Source organism: Rhinoderma darwinii, chromosome 4, assembly GCF_050947455.1.
Source record: "Rhinoderma darwinii isolate aRhiDar2 chromosome 4, aRhiDar2.hap1, whole genome shotgun sequence".
NCBI classification, from domain to species: domain Eukaryota; kingdom Metazoa; phylum Chordata; class Amphibia; order Anura; family Rhinodermatidae; genus Rhinoderma; species Rhinoderma darwinii.
The window spans coordinates 276,969,439-276,991,581 of record NC_134690.1 but is presented as its reverse complement, the minus strand read 5'-3'; the positions used below and the strand labels follow the sequence as shown (position 1 = coordinate 276,991,581).

At 41.4% G+C, this 22,143-nt stretch overlaps 1 protein-coding gene across 3 annotated transcripts in view; it reads left to right on the top strand.

The window, feature by feature from the left end:
- MOCS3 (molybdenum cofactor synthesis 3) overlaps nucleotides 1-22,143 on the top strand; it is a 39,507-nt gene that overhangs the window by 6,359 nt on the left and 11,005 nt on the right. For 2 of the 3 annotated variants that reach the window (XM_075862537.1, XM_075862538.1), the window contains exons 2-8: nucleotides 4,058-4,193; nucleotides 9,187-9,279; nucleotides 9,762-9,882; nucleotides 12,238-12,316; nucleotides 12,811-12,924; nucleotides 13,777-13,885; nucleotides 14,055-14,117. In XM_075862537.1, the coding sequence (XP_075718652.1) occupies nucleotides 4,058-4,193; nucleotides 9,187-9,279; nucleotides 9,762-9,882; nucleotides 12,238-12,316; nucleotides 12,811-12,924; nucleotides 13,777-13,885; nucleotides 14,055-14,117 (715 nt within the window). The remainder of the gene's footprint in view (nucleotides 1-4,057; nucleotides 4,194-9,186; nucleotides 9,280-9,761; nucleotides 9,883-12,237; nucleotides 12,317-12,810; nucleotides 12,925-13,776; nucleotides 13,886-14,054; nucleotides 14,118-22,143) is intronic. The other variant, XM_075862540.1, reaches the window with a different exon arrangement.

The window sequence follows — 22,143 nt, the reverse complement described above, 5'->3', positions numbered from 1 at the left end:
GTACTGGTACCTCGTACTGGTACATGGGTACTGGTGTGACATCTATCTTGTCCTTGTACTTGACACACAATATGTTGCTGCTAGATTGTGCCCTGCTCCCACCCCTTCTGAGTGTTTGCCCTGCAGAGTCTTAGGGAGGCCTCTCAGATTTCTTCTAGCCGTGCCGCAGGACTTCTGGAAGCGAGGCAGTTGAAGAGCGGGATGCTGATATAAAAATTATCCAGGTAGAGGTGGTGCTGGGGGCTGAATACTGCTGTCCTTCCCTTCATATATCCTAAATTTGTAGGTATACCCTGATGCACTCTCGCACAGCTTATACATCTTCACGCCATACCTTGCCCTCTTACTCGGCAGGTACTGGCGGAATTGAAGCCTCCGTTTAAAATGTACCAGAGACTCATCAATAGAAATACAATTCCAGGGGGTGTATGCTTGGGAAACCGGGCTCTGAAACGGTCTAATAGGGGTCTCCGTTTATACAAACGGTCAAAACTGGGGTCATCTCGGGGTGGGCACGGCTCATTATCAGTATAATGTAAGAAGCGAAGTATTGCCTCATTTATTTATTTTTTTAGGTTCCAGTTCAGTTCTGAAGTTGCTTTGAGGGGCCTATGTATTAGAAACCCCTATCAAACACCCCATTTTAGAAACTAGACCCCTCAAAATATTCACAACTGCATTTAGAAAGTTTATGAACCCTTTAGGTGTTTCACAGAAATTTAGAGCAAAGTAGAGGTGAAATTTAAATTTATTTTTTTTTGTCAGAAAATCCTTTTTATACCATTTTTTTTATAACACAAAAGGTTTTACCAGAGAAACGCAACTCAATACGTATTGCCCAGATTCTGCAGTTTTGAGAAATATCCCACATGTGGCCCTAGTGCGGTAATGGACTGAAGCCCCGGCCTCCGAAGCAAAGGCGCACCTAGTGGATTTTGAGCCCTCCTTTTTATTAGGCTACATGTCCGGTTTGAAGAGGTCTTGTGGTGCCAAAACATTGGAAACCCCCCAAAAGTGACCCCATTTTGGAAACTAGACCCCTTGAGGAATCCATTGTAGTTTTCTTGGGGTGCATGCGACTTTTTGATCAGTTTTTATTCTATTTTTAGGTGGCGTGGTGACTAAAAAATATCAATTCTACTATTGTTTTTTTATTCTTTTTTTTTTTACAGCGTTCACCGTGTGCTATAAATGACATATTCTCTTTATTCTGCGCGGCGATACGATTACAGCGATACCAGATGTTTATAGTTTTTTCTTATGACGTTTGCACAATAAAATACTTGTAATAAATCATTTACTTTTTGTGTTACCTTATTCTAAGAGCCATAACGTTTTTATTTTTCCTTCAAGAAAGCCGTGCGAGGACTTATTTTTTGCGTAACGAACTGTAGTTTCGATCAGTACCATTTTTAGGTACATGCGACTTTTTGATCTTTTTATTCCATTTTTTAGGCGGTGAAGTGACCAAATAATAGTGATTCTGGTACGGTTTATTATTTATTTTTTTTACGGCGTTCACCGCGCGGGATAAATAACGAAATAATTTTGTAGTTCAGGCCGTTACGGACGCGGCGATACCAATTATGTATAGTTTATTTGTTTATTTCCTTATTTATTTTTATAATAATAAAGGACTGATCGGGGAAAAGGGGGGATTTTTACTTTTTATTACTTTTAAAACTTTTATTTTCTTATTTTTACACAACTTTTTTTTACTTTTTTTTTTACTTTTTTACTTTGTCCCACTAGGGGACTTGAGGGCAGGAGGCCCTGATCGCTATTCTAATACACTGCACTACATGTGTAGTGCAGTGTATTAGAACTGTCAGCTACTCACTGACAGCAAGCATAGTGGGTCCTGACTCTGTCAGGACGCACTAGGCTTCCGTCGATGGCATAGCCGGACGCCATTTTTTGGTGTCCGGTTGCCATAGTCACCATCGCCGACCGCTATCGTGTAGCAGGCCGGCGATGGCGGATTAACCCCTAAGAAGCCGCGATCGCTATTGAACGCGGCTTCTGAGGGGTTAATCTGCGGGGACCACCGCGATCGGTCCCTGCACATTGAGCTGTGATAGCTGCTGTTTCCGACAGCAGGCTATCACAGTTCATGAACGCGCCCCGCGCGAACGGCGCCGTGTTTACTCCATGACATACTATTATGTCATGGAGCGCGTAGGATGCACTTACCATGACATAATAGTATGTCCTGGAGCGTTAAGGGGTTAATGTTGCATTCATGATATATACTTCACTTGTCATGGATATGTTATAACTGGTATTATCCATTTTCCTTGTCTCCATTGGTTCAGGCATTATCCTTTATCTATTTCATACTCGACACCTTTTCTGTGTCTAACATTTTGTTCTCTCATGTTAATTGTATTTGTTATATATTGTATTTTTCTACTATTAAAGTTACATTTTAAATTACTATTTGGGCATGTTATCCTTCTGTCTTTGGGATACTATTGTAGGTTTTCACACGCGGCGTATGTGCCTTGTATTTCTGCAGCAATCTCCAATGGGAAAATATTCTGAAACCGATTTCTCACTATCTTGCGTTGTGGAATATTTTTCCCATTGGGTTACATTGTACACTATGTGTGACTGCACCAGATTTGCAGCAGATTTTGCATGTATTTTTTAAGCTAAAACCAGGAATGGAACCTAAACAGAAGAAATGTATAAAGGAAGGTCTATAGGCTTATTATAGGTCTGCTCTCCTGGACCCAATTCTGGTTTTAGCCTAAAGAAATGCATGCAAAATCTGCAGCAAATCTGTACTGTTTGGACATATCCTTAGGCTACATGCACACGTTCCGTATTTTGGTGTGGAAAATACGTAGCAAAACCACAAGAAATTTGCAGGAAAAAAAATGCACCCGAAAGTGCGTTTTTTTTAATGTGGTTTTTAAATTTTGCGTAAATCGCTGCGTTTTCATGCTGTGGGTCTTTCTGCGTATTTCTGTAGAACTACATGGATAGAATTCGCAAGAGGAATCGTGAGATTAATTGACATGCTGCGGTTTCGAAAATACGCAATACGATTTTGCATGCCATTTACCTCCCGAAAAATACCGCAGCGTGGACATGAGATTAACTGGAATCTCATTGACTATTTTGGTACTGTTCTACACACATGTAATGCGCATCGTGTGCATTGACCCTTAGGGTCAGTTTACACGTGGTGTAAATAGTGCCGTTTTTCCGCAACGGAATTTGTTGCAGAAGATCCGCAGCAAAGTCGGTAAGATAAAACAAATCTCATCCAAACGCTGTGTAAATACTGAGTGGAGAAACTGCAGCATATCAATTGTATTGGCGTAAAAGCTGCTTATTTGTTGCGGATTTTCCCCATTTAATTCAATGGGTAAAACCACTCGCAGCAAATAGCAGTTGTTGCGATTTTTTGCTGCGGGTTCGCAGCGTTTCTGCCATAATGTGACGCTTCATCCCATGTGACCGGCGCTGCAAACGGCATCGCAGGAGGCCGGCTTACTAGCAGGCCGGCTAAGTTCTCCAGTTTTTCGCAGGGGACATTACGGGCGAAAAACTGCACCACAGTTTGGTGCGGTTTTTTCGCCCGGAATTCCATCCGGTGCACTGGGCGGATACGCTGCGTGCTTTTACGCAGTGTATCCGCCCCGTGTGAACTCAGCCTAAGGCCTCATGCACACAAATGTGTTTTTGCGGCCGCAATTCCCCTGCAAATCTGCTGGTTAATTGCGTTCCCGTTCATTTCTCTGGGCCCATGCACCCCATTGAGCCATCATGTTCCCATTGCTACAAGTGGAAAATACTCCTGTAATACCAGATGTGTTACAGCATGCCACAACTTTTCCTCACAGAATCCTTAAGAAATTAAATTCTGTTTGACCCTGTATAAAATCACAGACAACTGGATGCACAGCAAAGAGAGAAGTATTATGAGTGCTATATTCGGGATCCGTGTGGTATGGATTTTGTGTAGGGCCATGTGCATAAGTCTGTGTAGCATTGAGCATACCTTTTTCCTTACCTGTTTTTATGGAACTTGTTTATATTTCTCCAGGGTAAAAGCTGCTCTTCAGCGTCTGATCTGCATGATGTACATGAAAAATTGGGTGAAATGGTAAAGACTTCTCTTACCAAATCCGACATTCTAAGATACAGCAGGCAGCTTGTTCTACCGGAGTTTGGTGTGAAAGGCAAGTACGACGTACGATGTTTATGCACACGGGAAACTATTGTACAAATGTCCGTGCCGTAAACTTCTCAAGTCTGTTTGCTGTTTAGGCCTTACTGACCGAGTAACTTTTTACGTCTTTCCTTCGTTGCATTCAAAGAGCTATAACTTTTTTATTTTTCCATCGACATAGCTGTAAAAGGACTTGTTTTTTTTTTACATTGTGACTGAGGGAAAAAAAAATGTAAAACTTTTTATTTTTTATTTATTAAAAAAAAACTTGATTTTACTTTTTTTACTTGTCCCCCTAGGGGACTTTAACCAGCGATCGTCGGAACGCTTGCACGATATACAGCAATACTAATGTATTGCAGTATATTGTGATTCTCACAGTCAGCTATGAGAGTGCAAAGATGGCGTACCTGGGGGCCTTCATCAGGCCCCCAGGCTGCCATGCCAACCAACTGCACCCTCCGATCTCGCCGCGGGGGCTGTTGGAACGTTACAGGGGGGATCACCTGCCTGTTTTTAGTCATTTAAATGCCGAGGTCGCTATTGAACGTGTCATTTAACAGGTTAAACAAGTGGGATCGTGCTCGAGCGGGATACCGCTCGTTACCCAGAAGTGTTGGCTATAACACACAGCCGTCACACTCAGCCCGTGAGCCCGCTCCATATTCCCCCACCCGGTGTTCGGGCTAGGGATGTCACGATACCAGAATTTGGACTGCGATACCGATACTTAGTTTAGTATTGCGATTTTGATACCAATTTCGATATTTTCGATATTATATTTAGTAATAAAAAAAAAAAATCTTCCGTTTTCTGATGAGGTGCGACGTGTGATGAATTTTGAATGCGCCTCACATTAATCCCATCATGTTTCTCAGTCATAATGGGTTAATGTGCGAGGTACATGATGGGGTTAATTACTATCAATGTGAGGCACATGGAGGTTAAATTCATCGCACCTCGTGCCTCACATTAATAAGTGATAGAAAGCCGTGTTTATTTCATTTTTTTACAGCGTACACATCATAAATGATGGAAAAAATTGTTATGTGCGCCATTACTGAATATGTGTATATTTTATGTATTGAGACTTATTTTAATGTTTATTGTAAAAAAAGGTGAATGTGTATTTTTTTTTTAAATGTAACAATACTTTGTTTTTACTTTATTTTTAAACTTTTTAATGTACTGACATATATCAGATATGTGCCAGTACATTAGCCTGTGGACAGATAGCACACAGGCAGTTGTTAGGACATACTTGGGTATGTCCTAACAACATGAAATATGGTAAGACAGCCCTGGGGTCCGTCAATAGACCCTGGGCTGTCTGCCCATATATGGTATGGCCCTCGATCGCGTCACAGGAATTCCCTGTGACGCGATCCAGGGGCATCCCCCCTTCTCATTTTCTCCTGAATGCTGCAGTCAGCTGTGATCGCAGCATTCAGGGGAATAACGGCGGAGATGAGAGGTTTCTCTGATCTCCGCCGTTAGAGCGGGGCTGCGGCTGTATAATACAGCCATTGCCCCGCTCCTGACAGGAAGTGGGCGAGCGGTCAGCATGAGGAGGTGCGGCCGGCGCCGCACTAATGAGCGGCGGTTCAGGCACTGACGAGAGAACATGGGGGTGTTTTGTAGAGCGCCCGCCATGTTCTGTCTTCAGTGCCGCCGCTCATTAGTGCAGCGCTGGCCGCATCGCATCATCCTGACCCCGCGAACTTATCATGACTCAGGAGCGGGGCTGTGGCTGAATTACACAGCCGCGCTCCCATACATTCATGTATTACTATACTGAGCTGTGCGGCTGCGCAGCTCAGTATCGAAATACAGGAAATAGCGGTATCGAACCGTTTAGGGATGCACAGTATCGAAACAGTATCGAAGTTTCGATGCACCGTGCATCCCTACTTCGGGCTGCACAACTGCATATTTTTTATTTCCTGACTTATTGGGATTAACTAATTTTTATTTTTTCATAGAGGTAGTGGTATGAGAGCTGTTTTTTTGCAGAACGAGCTGTAGTTTTTATTGGTACAATTTTGGGGTACATGCAACTTTATGATCACCTTTTATCCTATTTTTTGGGAGGCAAGGTGACCAAAAAACAGCAATTCTGGCATAGTTTTTTAAGGTTTTTTTTATACAGCGTTCACCATGCGTTATAAATTACATGTTAAGGTTATTCTGTGGGTCAGTACGATTCCGGTGATACCAAATTTATAGCACTTTTTGCAGAATAAAATTACTTTTGTAAAAAGAATGTATTTTTTCTGTCGCCATGTTGTGAGAACTATAATGTTTTAATTTTTTCGTCGACAAAGCTGTATTGGGTTGTTTTTTTTGGGTTTTTTTGAGAGACGAGCTATAGTTTATATGTACCATTTTTGGATACATGCGACTTTTTATTCCAATATTTGTAGGTCAAAGTGGCCAAAAACCAAATTCTGGTATCGTTTTTCTACGGTTTCTTTTTACGCTGTTCACCGCATGGAATAAATAACATAATATTTTTATAGCTCAGGCCGTTACGGTCGCGGCGATACCAAATATGTATGGTTTATTATTTTTTTCAATAATAAAGGACTTGATAAGGGAAAAAAAAGGTGATTGTGTTTGATTTTATTACTTGAAACTTTTTTATTATATGTTTTAAAACTTTTTTTCACGGTTTGTTTGTTTTTTTTTTTTTTTTTTTTCAAGTCCCACTAGGGGACTTGAAGGTCTAACTGTCTGATATTTTTTTCTAATACATTGCACTACCTATGTAGATCTGTTAGTCATTCACTGACAGCAAGCCGACTAGGCTTCGCCTCCCGGCAGGGCCTGATCGTCTTCCGTAATGGCAGAGCAGGAGGCCATTGTTAGGCCTCCTGTTGCCGTAGCAGAAGTCGGCAGCCCTGATTGCATGGCAGACGATCGGTTAGCAATCTAAGAAACAGTGATCGCTTTCGATCGCTGCATCTAAGGGGTTAAAGACAGGAATCTGAGCTAGCTCCGGTTCCTGCCGTTACAGGTGGTTGGCAGCCATCTTGCCGTCGGCTTCGGAAGCCTTTCAGGCCGCCTGGAAGGTTCCCGTGCTAGGCAGACCGGGAGGCCAGTATTAAGCCTCCGGTTGCAATTGCAGCCACTGGAACCCCTGCAATCTCATTGCTGAGGTGCCGATGAGCTGCAAACAACTTAAATGCAGCAATCGCTTTGGACCACTGCATTTAAGGGGTTAATGGTGGGGATCGAAGCTAATTTCGGTCCCCACCATTACAGTCGGATGTCAGCTGACATCCGACGGTGATAGCACCGACTCAGCTTCTGAGCCGATGCCATGCATTTGTCATAGGGATACGGCGTAATGCGGGAAGCACTAGCTTTCCATGTCGTATCCATACGGGAAGGGGTTAAGAGCCATAACTTTTTTATTTTTCTGCTGACATAGCTGTATGAGGGGTTTTGTCTTTGCGGGATGACTTATATTTTTATCGGTACCATTTTGGAGTACAGACGACCTTTTGATCTCTTTGTATAAATTTTTTTTAAAAGGCAGGATAAACCGAGAACAGCAATTCTGGCATTGTTGTTTTTTGGTTTTTTTTACGGCGTTCACCGTGTGGGTTAAATAATGTCATAGTTTTATAGTTGGGGTCGTTACGGATGCGACGATACCAAATATGTGTAACATCTTAACTTTTTTTTCATAATAAAGCATTTTGTAAGGGGAAAAAGTAGGTTTTTAATTTAAATTTTTTTTTACTTGTTATTTTAATTTATTATTAACTTTATTAAACTTTTTTGAGCTTCTTTTTTTTCGAGTCCCACTAGGGGACTTTACTGTGCGATTATTTGATCGCTTTTCTAATACACGGCAATACTTCTGTATTGCAGTGTATTACTGCCTGTCAGTGTAAAACTGACAGGCATCTGATAGCCAATTCCTCTGGCATTCACTAAAGGCAGACCTTCGATCCCGCTCGCTCAAGCAAGTCCGCTGCAAGCTCTCTGAGCAGGTAGCTTTTACTGCTCCCGGCGGCGCTGTTTTATTCTGCAGCGCCGTAAAAAGGCTAATGCAACAGAATAAAGCCCGCTAGTGACTGCCGTAAAAACACCTGGATGATCACTAACGGGTTAATTCTAAGAGCCATGACAGCAGAAGTCATCCTCTAAGGCCCCATGCACACGAATGTAAAAACGCCCGTAATCACGGGCTGTAGTTACGGGCCCAAAGACTTCTATTGGCCACGGGTACCTCCCCGTATGCCGGCAGTTACTCTTTCAGCAACCTGGACAGTGACTACCTATCACAATATAGATCAACGTGTAAAAAAAATAGAATTCCATCCTTACCCAGAACTCCCTGCTTCTGCCTCCAGTCCGGCCTCCCGGGATGACGTTTCAGCCCATGTGAGCGCTGCAGCGGTCACATGGACTGCCGCGTCATCCAGGGAAGTCGGGCTGGATGTGGAAAGAGGGAAGCGTCACCAAGACAACGGCCGGGTAAGTATGAATTTCTTTTACTTTTACTACGGAAAGGGCTGCCCCTTCTCTCTATCCTGTACTGATAGAGAGAAGGGCTCCCGATTACTGCAGTGTAATTTTGCAGCGAAAACTTGCCCGTAAATACGGGTAGAATACTGGTGACCCCGGACCCGTATTTACGGGCACGGCTCCGTAAATACTGGTGCAATACGGGTCGAATACGTGTGACCAAGGACCCGTATTTATGCCAGTATTTACGGGACGGAAAAAAATATGTTCGTGTGCATGAGGCCTAACACCATGTTTCTACAGGATGTTCAGTTTTTGGTATTTGTCTGCAGAGTTTCTCTATAGTGTACTATGTGACTTCTAGGCATTGGACTGTGATCAAATAATGTAGCCACAGGTCTATATATTTTGTACGGAAAAATAATTGGAGCTTTCTCAGGAAATGCAATTATTCTGTTTTTTACTTTATCTATTACTTTTCCTGCTTCTTGAAGAATAACTGCATTTGTTGGTATTTTTTCCAGGTCAGCTAAACTTATCACGAGCCTCTGTGTTAGTAATAGGATGTGGAGGTTTGGGATGCCCATTAGCTCAATATTTGGCTGCAGCAGGAATAGGTAATAATATTTGACATTTTGTATACATTTTCTTTGGATTTTCTCTTTCTGCATTTTTGTTTCATGTTTATACTTCCACTGTACGTCATTGTGGAGAAATTGGCACTGCAAATGGTATTTGTTTGTCATCGCATCTGGATAACCCTTCTTAGAATGAAGCCGCCCAAGGGGGGAATGTAGTACTACACGGCACCCTCTTAGATGAATGGGTGACCATGTAATGCAGGTCAGAACCCCCTTGTGATCTTCACATGTCTACGCCCTCTACAATCTATCCACAAAGCCAGTGAATGTTCTGGGGATTTCTGTCACAGACCAACTATAAGGAAAAGATTAGGCAATGCCATGTATATACTGAGGGAAACTAGGTCCCCTTTAAAGCAAATTAAAAAAATGTTACCTGAAAGGCTGCTTTGTTACATATATTATGAAGAGTTTGTACTACCGGCTTCTAAAGTGTCTTTTTTTTTTTATGTTCACAGGACGTTTGGGATTGCTGGATTATGATGTTGTGGAAATGAGCAATCTTCATAGACAAGTTTTGCATGGTGAAAAAAGAAAAGGCATGGCAAAATCTGCATCTATTGTCAAAACACTGAGGAAGTATGTGGTCCTAGTCTGTTTGGCTTCTACAAAATTCATGCTATGAACACCATAACGTTTCATTAATCCTTTATAATTTGATGAAGTCTATTTTATAATTGGGGTTACGTGCATAAAAGCCTATGTCTGTCCTTTTTAAATTTACTTCCTTATTTTAGAATTGCAGTTGAATAAAGGGGTTTTACTACTTCCATAAAACTAGCTAAGGGCCTGTTCACATCACCGTTCGCTTTCCGTTCCGGCTGAGGTTTCCGTCGGGTGAACCCCCTGCAACGGAAAGTGAAACCACAGCTTCCGTTTCAGTCACCATTGATATCAATGATGACTGAAACATAACTAATGGTTTCCATTCGTCACCATTCCGGCAGATTTCCGTTTTTCCGACGGAATCAATATCGCAGTAGACTCCGCTATTGATTCCATCGTTAAAACGGAAACCTGCAGGAATGGTGACGAACGGAAACCATTAGAGATGTTTCCGTCACCATTGATATCAATGGTGACTGAAACGGAAGCTGTGGTTTCACTTTCCGTTGCAGGGGGTTCACCCGACGGAAACCTCAGACGGAACCCCGGAACGGAAAGCGAACGGTGATGTGAACAGGCCCTAAATCATGAGTGTCAGAAAAAGAACTGACTGTTATAACAATCAATTATGAAAAGTGCACGGTGCAATGGTTTTTTCATGACCGTTGCTCCATGTCCCTGTGCTATTTATAAAATCAGTTGCCGTTGGTAACGTCCACCAATGGCACATGAATTAAGTGGTCACGCATGCACAGTTGTCTAGCTCTCTTCTCTGCGCTGCTCTATGCCTGCCACCTCCAAAGGAGCGAAAAATGGTATGTACGCTAGTAGCTTTGGGCAGTGCTAGCCTTCTATTTGTTTTCTTTAGCCTTTCTTTAGGGAAGAATCATCATCAGTATCTACAGCTTAGTTACATTGACTATCACCAGTCTGAGGTAGTCCCAAATCTACCTACTGCCTCATCAGAGGCTTATGGTCCTTTACACTGGGCGATGATCGGGCAAACAATCATTCATGTCAAAGCTCATTCCCGATCATTGCCCTGTGTAAACAGGGCGACGATCAGCCGATGAACGAGCAAACGATTGTTCGTTGGCTGATCGTATCGTTTATGCAGCACAAAATATTATCGTTGTCGGCAGGGAGATGTCTTGCCAACATGATAGAAATGTATTGGGACGATCGATTGTAGTAATGATCACTTGTCCCAATGCATAGCTCTCTGTGAAAGGAGCAAACAAGCTATCGCGTTGATCTGTGCTCATTTACATGGCCCATGTCGGGCTGTGTAAGAGGACCCTTAGGCTATTTATCTGTTACTCCCTTGTGCTTTACACTACAGTTCTGCTGGCAGACTACTTTGTCTAATTCAACTTTATTTTAAAGAAATTACTCAGTGGTATAATTTACACTGGCCATACCCATTTGATTTTTTTGGGCAGATCTTGATGAAACTTGAATGTATTTGAATACAGCTGACATATAGTCTCTCTCATGAGAGAAAAGAAGGACCAATATATCAGATTATAGTCAGAGCACCTTTGGAAAATTAATTGATAGAGGGCTTTTGCTAAATTACATTGGTGAATTGTAAGGAGCAGGTTAGGTTCATGAGACAAGGGATGTAGAAGGTTATTGCATTGATTTCTAATTTTTTACACTGAAACCAGGTAACCGTTGTGGTGGCAGAGGCATTAGTGGTGCCATTAGGCCAGGATCACACACACACACACACACACACACCGTTTTGATGCAGTTTGGTGGCAGTATAAAGCTCAATTCTTATAGCCAAAGCTAAAAGTGGACCCAAAAGGTATAAAGAAAAGACTGAATGTTCTTTTCTTTTGTGTCCAATTCTGTGTTTGGCACAAAAAAATTGTATAAAGAAAACTGCATCAAATCGGTGTGTGTGATCCTGGCCTAGGACACATGGTTGCTGTATTTAGTTAATAATATACAGATTTATAATTAAAGGAGTATTCCCATCTTAGACATTTATGCATATCCACAGGAGATCTATATCAAGAACAGGGGTCACTCAAAACCCCCCCCCCCCCCCCCCGCCTGGCCAGCTGCTGATTCCAGGTGGAGACTAGTGGAGAGGGGGCCGCACATTTTATGTGGTCGGAGTGACCCGCATTCTCCATAAAGGAGTGGGTCCGCATTTATCAGACATGGGATACGTGGATATGCATAAATGTCTAAGATGGGAAAAAATACTTTTAATTACAGTTTTGGTTTGGAAAATGCAGAAGAAGATTGAGGAAACGTGTGTAGACAGATGTATATATACATAGTGTTAATACCCTTTGTGATTGCTTGTTTCAGGTTGAATTCATCAGTTGAATATGTTCCTTATCAGATTATTCTAAACCCAGGGAATGCGCTGCAGCTTATTAAGCAATATCCTTTCAAGTGTTTGCTCCTTATCTATAAGTTTTAAGCTTTATTCACATGAGCGTGAGTCAAATCAGCCGTGAAAAACGACCGTTTTTCACGGCCGATTTGCACCCTTGCGGAGCCCATTTTTCACGGATCCCTCATACACTTGTCTATCAAGGGATCCGTGAAAACGGACAAAAATAGGACATGTCCTATTTTTTCACAGGCCCTTCACATGGTCCGTTATAACAATGGCCGTGTGAATAGCCCCATAGAATTACATGCACATGGCCGATTTATACGATTTATACTTTCGTCTGAATAAAGCTTAAATCCATAAAAGCCAAAAAAATACATTTAACTGTTTATAATGTCTCTGTCACGTTCCTTTCTATAGACTAAATACTTAAAAGCTATCCATGATACCGTTTTTTTATTATTTTTTTTCAACAAAATTACAAAATTTCTTTTGATTATAAACAGCATTAAAGTATTATCCTTAAATAACCTATAACATATGATGTCATAGCAGATTGCTCTGACAATGTTCCTACTAGATATTTGGTCAATGATGCTTGTGTAGCAGCTGGTAAACCTTTAGTATCTGCAAGTGCACTAAGATGGGAAGGCCAGGTAATTCTTGATTTATTATTTTTTTTAAGTGAATAATATGACTAAGGCCCCATGCACACGAACGTGCTTTTGTGGCCGCAATTCCCCCTAAAATCCACGGGAGAATTGCGGCCCCATTCATTCCTATGGGGTCATGCACACGACCGTGGTTTCCACGGTCCTTGCATGGCCCCGGAGCCCGGACCACAGAAAGAACGGACAAGCCTTATTAAGGCCGTGTTCTGCGGTCCAGGCTCATATTTGTTCTGCGGTCCAGGCGCAATTTGCAGGTGACGCTCCCCTGCCGGCCGACCCAAAAACCACGGCCGCGCACATGGCTACGTTCGTGTGCATGAGTCCTAAGACATTTTCGTTTTGGAAGATGTGGAAAAAGTATAGGAGGTTCCACATATTGATTTTTTAATATAAATACTTTCCATGCTACAGTATTTTAGCCATAGACTGATTTTACCAGCCCCAGCATCCATTTATCCCAGTATTGCTCTTTACTCTCTGCACCTGTATTCAGAAACTAGCGGTTATCACTCTGCCTTCCCAGATTGCAGGAATGTAGCTTGGTTGTTAATGCTGGACATTCTGGCATTGATACTCCTGGGATATAAATGACTGGCTCCTGAATCCTCGCAGATATGACATCGTAATAGCTTTTAGTGGTGTTTTTTCTTATCTTTTTGTTTGTTTGTTTGTTTGCTTGTTTGTTTTAACAGATGCTTTCTTTTATTTTTGTATATTTAAGTAACGCCCCTGATATTCCTGTTCTATAATAATGTAGGTAATGTTAATAAGTTAACCATGTGCACTATCATAAAACAAACATCTTGACTTCATATAAATCAATAAATTTTCTTTTAGCTTACAGTATATAACAATGAAGGCGGACCATGTTACCGGTGCTTATTTCCTGTGCCGCCACCTGCAGAGACTGTAACGAACTGTGCAGATGGTGGTGTTCTTGGCATTGGTAGGTGTATATGCAATTATTTTTCATTAGTTTGAATTCCTATACAAACATCTTGTTATTTCTTAGCTACTATGAGCATTTTCAGAAAATCAAATAGTCTTCTACTATTGTAATATGAATCCTTATTTACAATATTTTGGGAAAAAAAATCTGCCTATGTTTGTTTCAGTACCTGGAATATTGGGATGCATGCAAGCATTGGAAGTTCTCAAACTAGCATCTGGAATGGCCTGTATCCTTTACTGTAGTTTAAGATGAATTATATTGACATTCAAATGTTTTTCAACACACTATAAAATATTGGCCATGTAGATCCCCGTTGGGCATTTCTAAACGTCCTGTGAAAATGCAGTGGGACCACTCCACAGGTCACCTCCAGGTCCTGTAGAGGAAAATTAATTGTGTCCCCAGATTTAGAGTGTAATTCTGCTTTTAACAAAATTCAACAGTTACCCAAAAAGGTTTGTAAATTTTCAAGTCTTTTTTTTTTTAATTTTTTTGTTTTTTTGCATAAGTGGCATGTATGAACTCTGCACACCTTGTACTTTTTGGGAAATTGTGCATCTTGGGCTCTGCTTGTGTCAGACTTTTAGCCAGAAACATCACTTTTTTTTCTTACACAACGTTACGCTTTGATGCAAAATGGCATGAAGGCGCCCATGAATGTTAAGTGCTAGGTGGCATTTTTTACAATATGTAAGGTGTCACTTTCATTATTATATTATTTTTTTTATTTTGTAATTCAGGTTTTGTGTATGTCATTGTGAAAATTGGAGTAGCAGTGCAAGGGTTAATATGATACCAGAATCTAAGATCTAGCCCTTATGTTCTAGTTGCCATTGCTTCAGTCGTCGAAAGGGCTTCTAGTTTGCTGAAGTGTACACATTACTAAATCTCAGGCTCTGTTTAGCTATGTTGTATGGAGTCCAGTAGTTCTTAGGTGTCCATGGTATGTGACAGACAGTTTAAAAAAAAACGTAATAGCAGATACATCAGCTTTCATACTGCCCACCTTTATGCTGTTTATGTTTGCCACAACTCCCTTGTTTTTGGTGTTCTACAGAAGAATCGAGTAGTTAAAATTTTCTTCTGGTAGGTATTATTAACCCCTTAACGACCACCCCACGTAGATTAACGGGCTACAAAGCTGGTCGTTGTGCCTGCAGCCCGTTAATCCACGTGTGCTCCTAACAGAGCACACAGACGCTCCCCGCAGCCCGGCATCTCCCAGTACAGACTGCTACTAGCAGCCTTAGTACTGGGGGAAAACATCGGGTCGGATCACAGCGGTGATCCGAACCGATTAACCCCTTAATTGCGGCAGTCAATAGTGACCGCCGCATTTAAGTTGTTATAGCAACATCGGCACCCCGCTACGCGATTGCGGGGGCCGATTGTTTTGGGGGGGGGGGCGATTGCTATGGCAACCGGAAGCCTAACAAAGGCTTCCTATCTGCCATTACGTTAGCCGATTAGGCCCCGCCCGGAGGCGGAGCCTGATCGGCTTGCTGTCAGTGAACAACTGACAGTTCTAATACATTGCACTACATGGGTAGTGCAATGTATTAGAACATCAAACAAACAGTTGGACCTTCAAGTCCCCTAGTGGGACTAAAGAAAAGTGTAAAAAAAGTAAAAATAAAAGTTGTCAAAATACAATAAAAGTTTCAAATAATAACACAAAACACAATCGCCCTTTCTCCTTTATCAAGTCATTTATTATTGAAAAAAATAATAAAGCCATACATATTTGGTATCGCTGCGACCGTAACGACCTTAACTATAAAAATATTATGTTATTTATTCCGCAGAGTGAACGCCGTAAAAAAAAAAAACTAAAAAATACTGACATAATTGCTATTTTTTGGTCACTTTGTCTTCCAAAAATTGAAATAAAAAGTGATCAAAAAGTCGCATGTATCCAAAAATGTTACCTATAAAAACTATAACTCGTCTCGCTAAAAATAAGCCCTCATACAGCTCCGTCAACGGAAAAATTAAAACCGTTATGGCTCTCACAACATGGCGACAGAAAAAATCTATTCTCTTTACAAAAGTTATTTTATTGTGCAAAAAGTTCTATAAATTAGGTATCGTCTGAATCGGACTGGCCCGCAGAATAAAGGTAACATGTAATTTATAACGATTGGTGAACGCTGTATTAAAAGAATTAAAAAAATAATGCCAGAATTGCTGTTTTTTGGTCACCTTGCCTCCCAAAAAAAAAGGATAACAAGTGATCAATAAGTCGCATGTACCCCAAAATGGTACCAATAAAAACTACAGCTCGTCCCGCAAAAAAAACAGCCCTCATACCACTACGTCTATGAAAAAATAAAATTAGTTAAGGCTCCAATAAGCCAGGAAATAAAAATATGCAGTTGTGCCGGCCCGAGGGGAACATTTCTTCTGTTTCAAGTGGCGAATTATCAAGGCCCCTAAAATTAGGGAACCAGGAAGGGGAGAGCCCAAACATCTGCTGGAAGCGACGGTGCCCGTATTATACCAGGAAAACACTTCTCAGCAAAATTCCTCAAACTGCAAAGGTGCGGAGTGTGGACCAAAAGGGGGATAAGAAAGGACGCCATATATCAGTGCGACACCGGCCTGTGCAGAAAGGATTGTGTCACAGCGTAACACACATCTATGGATTATTTTATTGTTTTTGTTTACCCTATTATTATACCACCTGACTATGCCCCTTATATACTCCGCCCGGCTTACATGTACCCGCACATTATAAACGGAAACACCAGTAAGACTCAATACAAAACTACTACAAGCAAAATCCATGCTCCAAAAGCCAAATGGCGCTACCTCCCTTCTGAACCCTACAGTGTGCCCAAACAGCAGTTTACTTCCACATATATGGCATCGCCATACCCGGGAGAACCCTTTTAACAATTTTTGGGGTGTGTGTCTCCAGTGGCACAAGCTGGGCGCCACATATTGGCATATCTAGATAAAAAAAAAACATTTTCACTCTGCAACATCGAGTGCACACCAATTTCTGCCAATCACCTGTGGTGTTAATATGCTCACTACACCCCTAAGTGAATACCTTGAGGGGTGTAGTTTCCAAAATGGGGTCACTTCTGGGGGGGATCCACTGTTTTGTTCCCACAGGGACTTTGCAAGTGTGACATAGCGCCCAGAAACCAATCCAGCAAAATCTGTACTCCAAATGGCGCTCCTTCCCTTCTGAGCCCTACTCTGTGCCCAAACAGCCGTTTATGACCACATATGTGGTATTGCCATACACAGGAGAAGTTGCTTTACAAGTGTTGTGGTGCTTTTTTTCATTTATTTGTTGAGCGAATGAAACATTTTCAGATAAAACTACGTCTTATTGAAGAAAAATGATTTTTTATTTTCACTGCCCAATTCTAATAAAATCTATGAAACCCCTGTGGGTTCAAAATGCTCACTACACCCCTAGATGGATTCTTCAAGGGGTGTAGTTTCCTAAATGGATTCACTTTTTTGGTGTTTTCACTGTTTTGGTCCCTTAGGGGCTTTGCAAATGCGACGTGGTCTCCGCAAACCATTCCTTCTAAATTTGAGCTGCAAAAGCCAAATGGCGCTCTTTCCCTTCTAAGCCCTGCCGTGGGTCCAAACAGCCGTTTATTACCACATGTGGGGTATTGTTTTACTCGGGAGAAATTGCTTTACAAATGTAGGGGTGCATTTTCTCCTTTTAGTCCTTGTGGAAATTAGAAAAAATTAGCTAAACCTACATTTTCTTTGAAAGAATGTAGATTTTCATTTTCACGGCCTACTTCCAATAATTTCTCCAAATAACCTGCGGGGTCAAAATGCTCACTATACCCCTAGATAATTTCCTCAAGGGGTATAGTTTCCGAAATGGGGTCACTTTTGGGGGATTTCCACTGTTTTGGCGCCGCAAGAGCCTTTCAGACCCGACATGGTGCCTAAAATATTTTCTAATAAAAAAGGAGGCCCCAAAATCCTCTAGGTGTTCCTTTGTTTCTGAGGCCTGTGCTGCAGTCAATAAGTGCACTAGGGCCGCATTGTGGGGTATTTCTAAAAACTGCAGAATCTGGGCAATAGATATTGAGTTGCGTTTCTCTGGTAAAACTTTCTGTATTACAAAAAAAATTGATGAAAAATTAATTTCTGCAAAAAAAAAAGATATTTGAAAATTTCACATCTACTTTGCCTTAATTCCTGTGAAACATCTAAAGGGTTAAGAAACTTTCTAAATGCTGTTTTGAATACTTTGAGGGGTGAAGTTTTTAAAATGGGGTGACTTATCGAGGGTTTCTAATATATAAGGCCCTAAATTCCACTTCACAACTGAACTGGTCCCTGTAAAAATAGCCTTTTGAAATTTTCTTGAAAATGTGAGAAATTGCTGCTAAAGTTCTAAGCCTTGTGATGTCATAGAAAAATAAAAGGATGTTCAAAAAACAATGCCAATCTAAAGTAGACATATGGGTGATTTTAATTAGCAACAATTTTGTGTGGTATTACCATCTGTCTTACAAGCAGATACATATAAATTTAGAAAAATGCTAATTTTTGCAATTTTTCGCTAAATTTTGGTGTTTTTCACAATTAAATACTTAATGTATCGAGCAAATTTTTCCAGTAACATAAAGTCCAATGTGTCACGAGAAAACAGTCTCAGAATCGCTTGGATAGGTAAAAGCATTCCGAAGTTATTACCACATAAAGTGAAACATGTCAGATTTGAAAAAATTGGCTGTGTCCTGAAGGCCAAAACAGGCTGTGTCCTGAAGGGGTTAAAGAAGCCCTTGTGCTTTAAAAATGTGAAGACTGGCTAAGCTTTAGAAGAAGCGATCATTTCTCAGCATAGAGAATTAATTCAGGGGATCACATGAGTTTAAATTGCATAAAGGGGATCACATGAGGTTTTGTAACATTCTTGACATCACAAGACACTAGAGAAGAATGTCTGCACAACCGTTTACATAAATGTAAATGCCTGATGACAAGCAAACACAACACAGGCTTTAACTTCTACAAATGAAGTAGGACTGTGCCGTTCGTAAACCAAACTTCATGCTCTGGCTCCTCTATTTTTTAACTGCTCAACTCTGACTTCTTCATAAATGGCTCTTGTATAATAAGCCCGGTTGTCTACTCGCTTTGTATAAATGTAAATGGCTGGGTACCGAGGAAGGGGCTATTGGAGCAGGAGGGAGGGTCTAACAGCAGAGCGGGAGACTGTGTAATAAGTACAGGACACTACAGCGCAGCCCTAGTACTCCTAGCCGTCGGTGCAGTCCGATCACTGGGAACAAAGACAATATTAACCCTCAGTGTACCAGTCTGTTCAGGAGAGGGAGCCCACTCATGACATTTTTGCACTGGGACCACCAAAGACTTAAAACGTCCCTGCCAGTAGTGAACTTCCTTCCCTGGTCTTCAGAAAAGGAACTTCGAATCTGTTCTGCAATTGCTCAGTAGTGGACATTTTAACTAGGGGCCTTGGATCAGCAGCATGAAGATACTTCGACTAAAAGAGAGTAAAGCGCAACCGAGAGATGATAAACAATTTGACATCCTAGTTATTACTGCTTATAACATCATAAATATTGTTATTTAAAATGTCAAAACTTTACTAAATTACTATGAAAGTAAATATGTAACAAAGATAGGTCATCAGTATACAATCGGTGGGGTCCGGACCCCACACCGATCAGCTGTTCCTGCTGCCTCCAGGCACTGGAAGCTATGCAGGGTTTGGTGCCGGAAGCAGAAGACTCCGATTACTGTATAGTGGCCGTTAGGGCTGGGCAATTAATCGGTAAGAAACCGAAATTCAGTGCAGATAACTGAGGTAATCTTGCGCATTTCGGTTTGTTTGGGTTTTTTTCCCCAGTTTTAACTGTATCTGCGACCTCAGGCTGCAGATACAGTTGAATCCTATGGTAGAGGAGGAAACCATCAGTTCCCTGCTCTACTATTCACAGTATAACAATAACCTACTACTGCAAAGATAATTATGGGCTAGGTAATGTCCCTACGGAACAACCTCCCTTGTATAGTGCAAAGGCAACTCCATGATAGATATGTATACACACAAGAAACCGAGTAACAGAGTATAGAGCCAGGTATATATCAAAAGAATAACAAATTTTATTAAACACGTATAAGAACAAGCATATTAAAAAGGTACATGAGTGGAGAGACTCTATATAATGTAGACACAGAAAACTAGGTTAGCCAGGTATATAATATATTGAGGGCATATGAATAGGACAATGTGCTGTCGTAAGTAACGCTAGTTATTTATGTGTAGACTATTTAGTTAAGGACATAAAAGTCCAAAGAGTAATTTCTACAACAAAAGTATTCCTAACATTGGTAGTTCAGATAACCTTACCCATATCGGTAGTCTCTGGTAGCCTGGATATCTGTGTGTAGAACCACTGGGTTCACCCCTACACACAGATATCCAGGCTACCAGAGACTACCGATATGGGTAAGGTTATCTGAACGACCAATGTTAGGAATACTTTTGTTGTAGAAATTACTCTTTGGACTTTTATGTCCTTAACTAAATAGTCTACACATAAATAACTAGCGTTACTTACGACAACACATTGCCCTATTCATATGCCCTCAATATAGGGACTACAATATATTATATACCTGGCTAACCTGGTTTTCTGTGTTTACATTATATAGAGTCTCTCCACTCATATACCTTTTTAATATACTTGTTCTTATATGTATTTAATAAAATTAGTTATTGTTTTGATATATACCTGGCTCTATACTCTGTTTCTTGTGTGTATACATATTCACAGTATAACGTTGGCAGCTCACGGCTCAGTGCAGACCGGCCTGATGACGTCACTGGCTCGCGCCTGTCGCATATTTTTCAGAGTCCGCTGCACTTCTGTCATATACCGGCGTTTGAGGCAGCTTATTGGTCCACGATGTCCTCAATGCCCGCCCCATTTACTTCATGTTTAGCCTCAATTCCCGCCACAATGAGCGAACAGTGCATGCCCTAATGGTATATATTATAGGCGGATGATGGGGGCTATAAACAGGGATGATGGCGGGCTCTTATATACAGGGATGATGGGGGTCCCCGTATATTACCCCCATCATCCCTGTATATAGCCATCATCCCTTTATATGTTACCCCATCAACCCTGTATACAGGGATGATCATAGTTATATACAGGATTGATTGGGGTAATATACAGGGATGATGGGGGTTATATACAGGGATGATGAAGGTAATATACAGGAATGATGGGGGTTATATACAGGGACCCCCATCATCCCTGTGTATACCAGTCAGCCATCATCCCTGTATATAAACCCTAAAATCCCTGTATATACCAGTCAGCCATCATCCCTGTATATGACCCTCATCAGCCCTATATATAAGCCCCATCATCTGTGTATATACCATTGGGGCGGGCACTGTCCACTTGCCGTTGAGGCTATACAAGACTCTAAATAGGGCAGGAATTGAGGACACCATGGACCAATAGGATGCCTGAAATGCTTGCATATGCCAGAAGAGCAGAGTCACCTGAAAATATGCACCGAGCCACACAGACCGGAGGAGCAGAGGGATCTCCTCCACTCGTCGTTGGAACGGGGTTAGATGAGTATGTATTTTATTATTTTTATTAGGCACTATTGGGACTGTATGGGGTTATTATACTGAGAGGGGGGCAGCTATGGGGGCATTATACTGTGTGAGGGGTCGTGACGGGGGTATATTAATTCAACGGCCTGGCATGCAAATAGGTGGCGTGGTGTAAAAATCGTTTATTAATCGTAATCGAGGTTATATTTTCAATTAATCATGATTTCATTTAGGTCATAATCTCCCAGCCCTAGAGGCCATGCTGGGTTGCTGCAGCTCTGCTCCTATTCACTTGATCGGCGAGGGTGTTGGACACTCACCGATCATATACTGATGACCTATCCCTTGGATAGGTCATCAGTATAAAAAACAGCCCCCAACCTGTACAACCCTTAGTAAAACAGGAGAAGACCTACAAATGTGGCATTATCCTTATCGTATTGACACGCAGAATAAAGTTAACGTAATTTATACCGCGCAGTGAAAGTCTGTCAAAAAAGTCCTAGATCGATCTTTTGAAAAGGCTTTACTGTATACACATAATATACCTAAGCATTGGCTTATAGCCCTTTTCCCCCTAAACAGGCTGATCTAAGCATGTATGTTTATTTCAATAGGATGAGTGGGAATTGCTTCTGCCAGGTACCTCTGATAG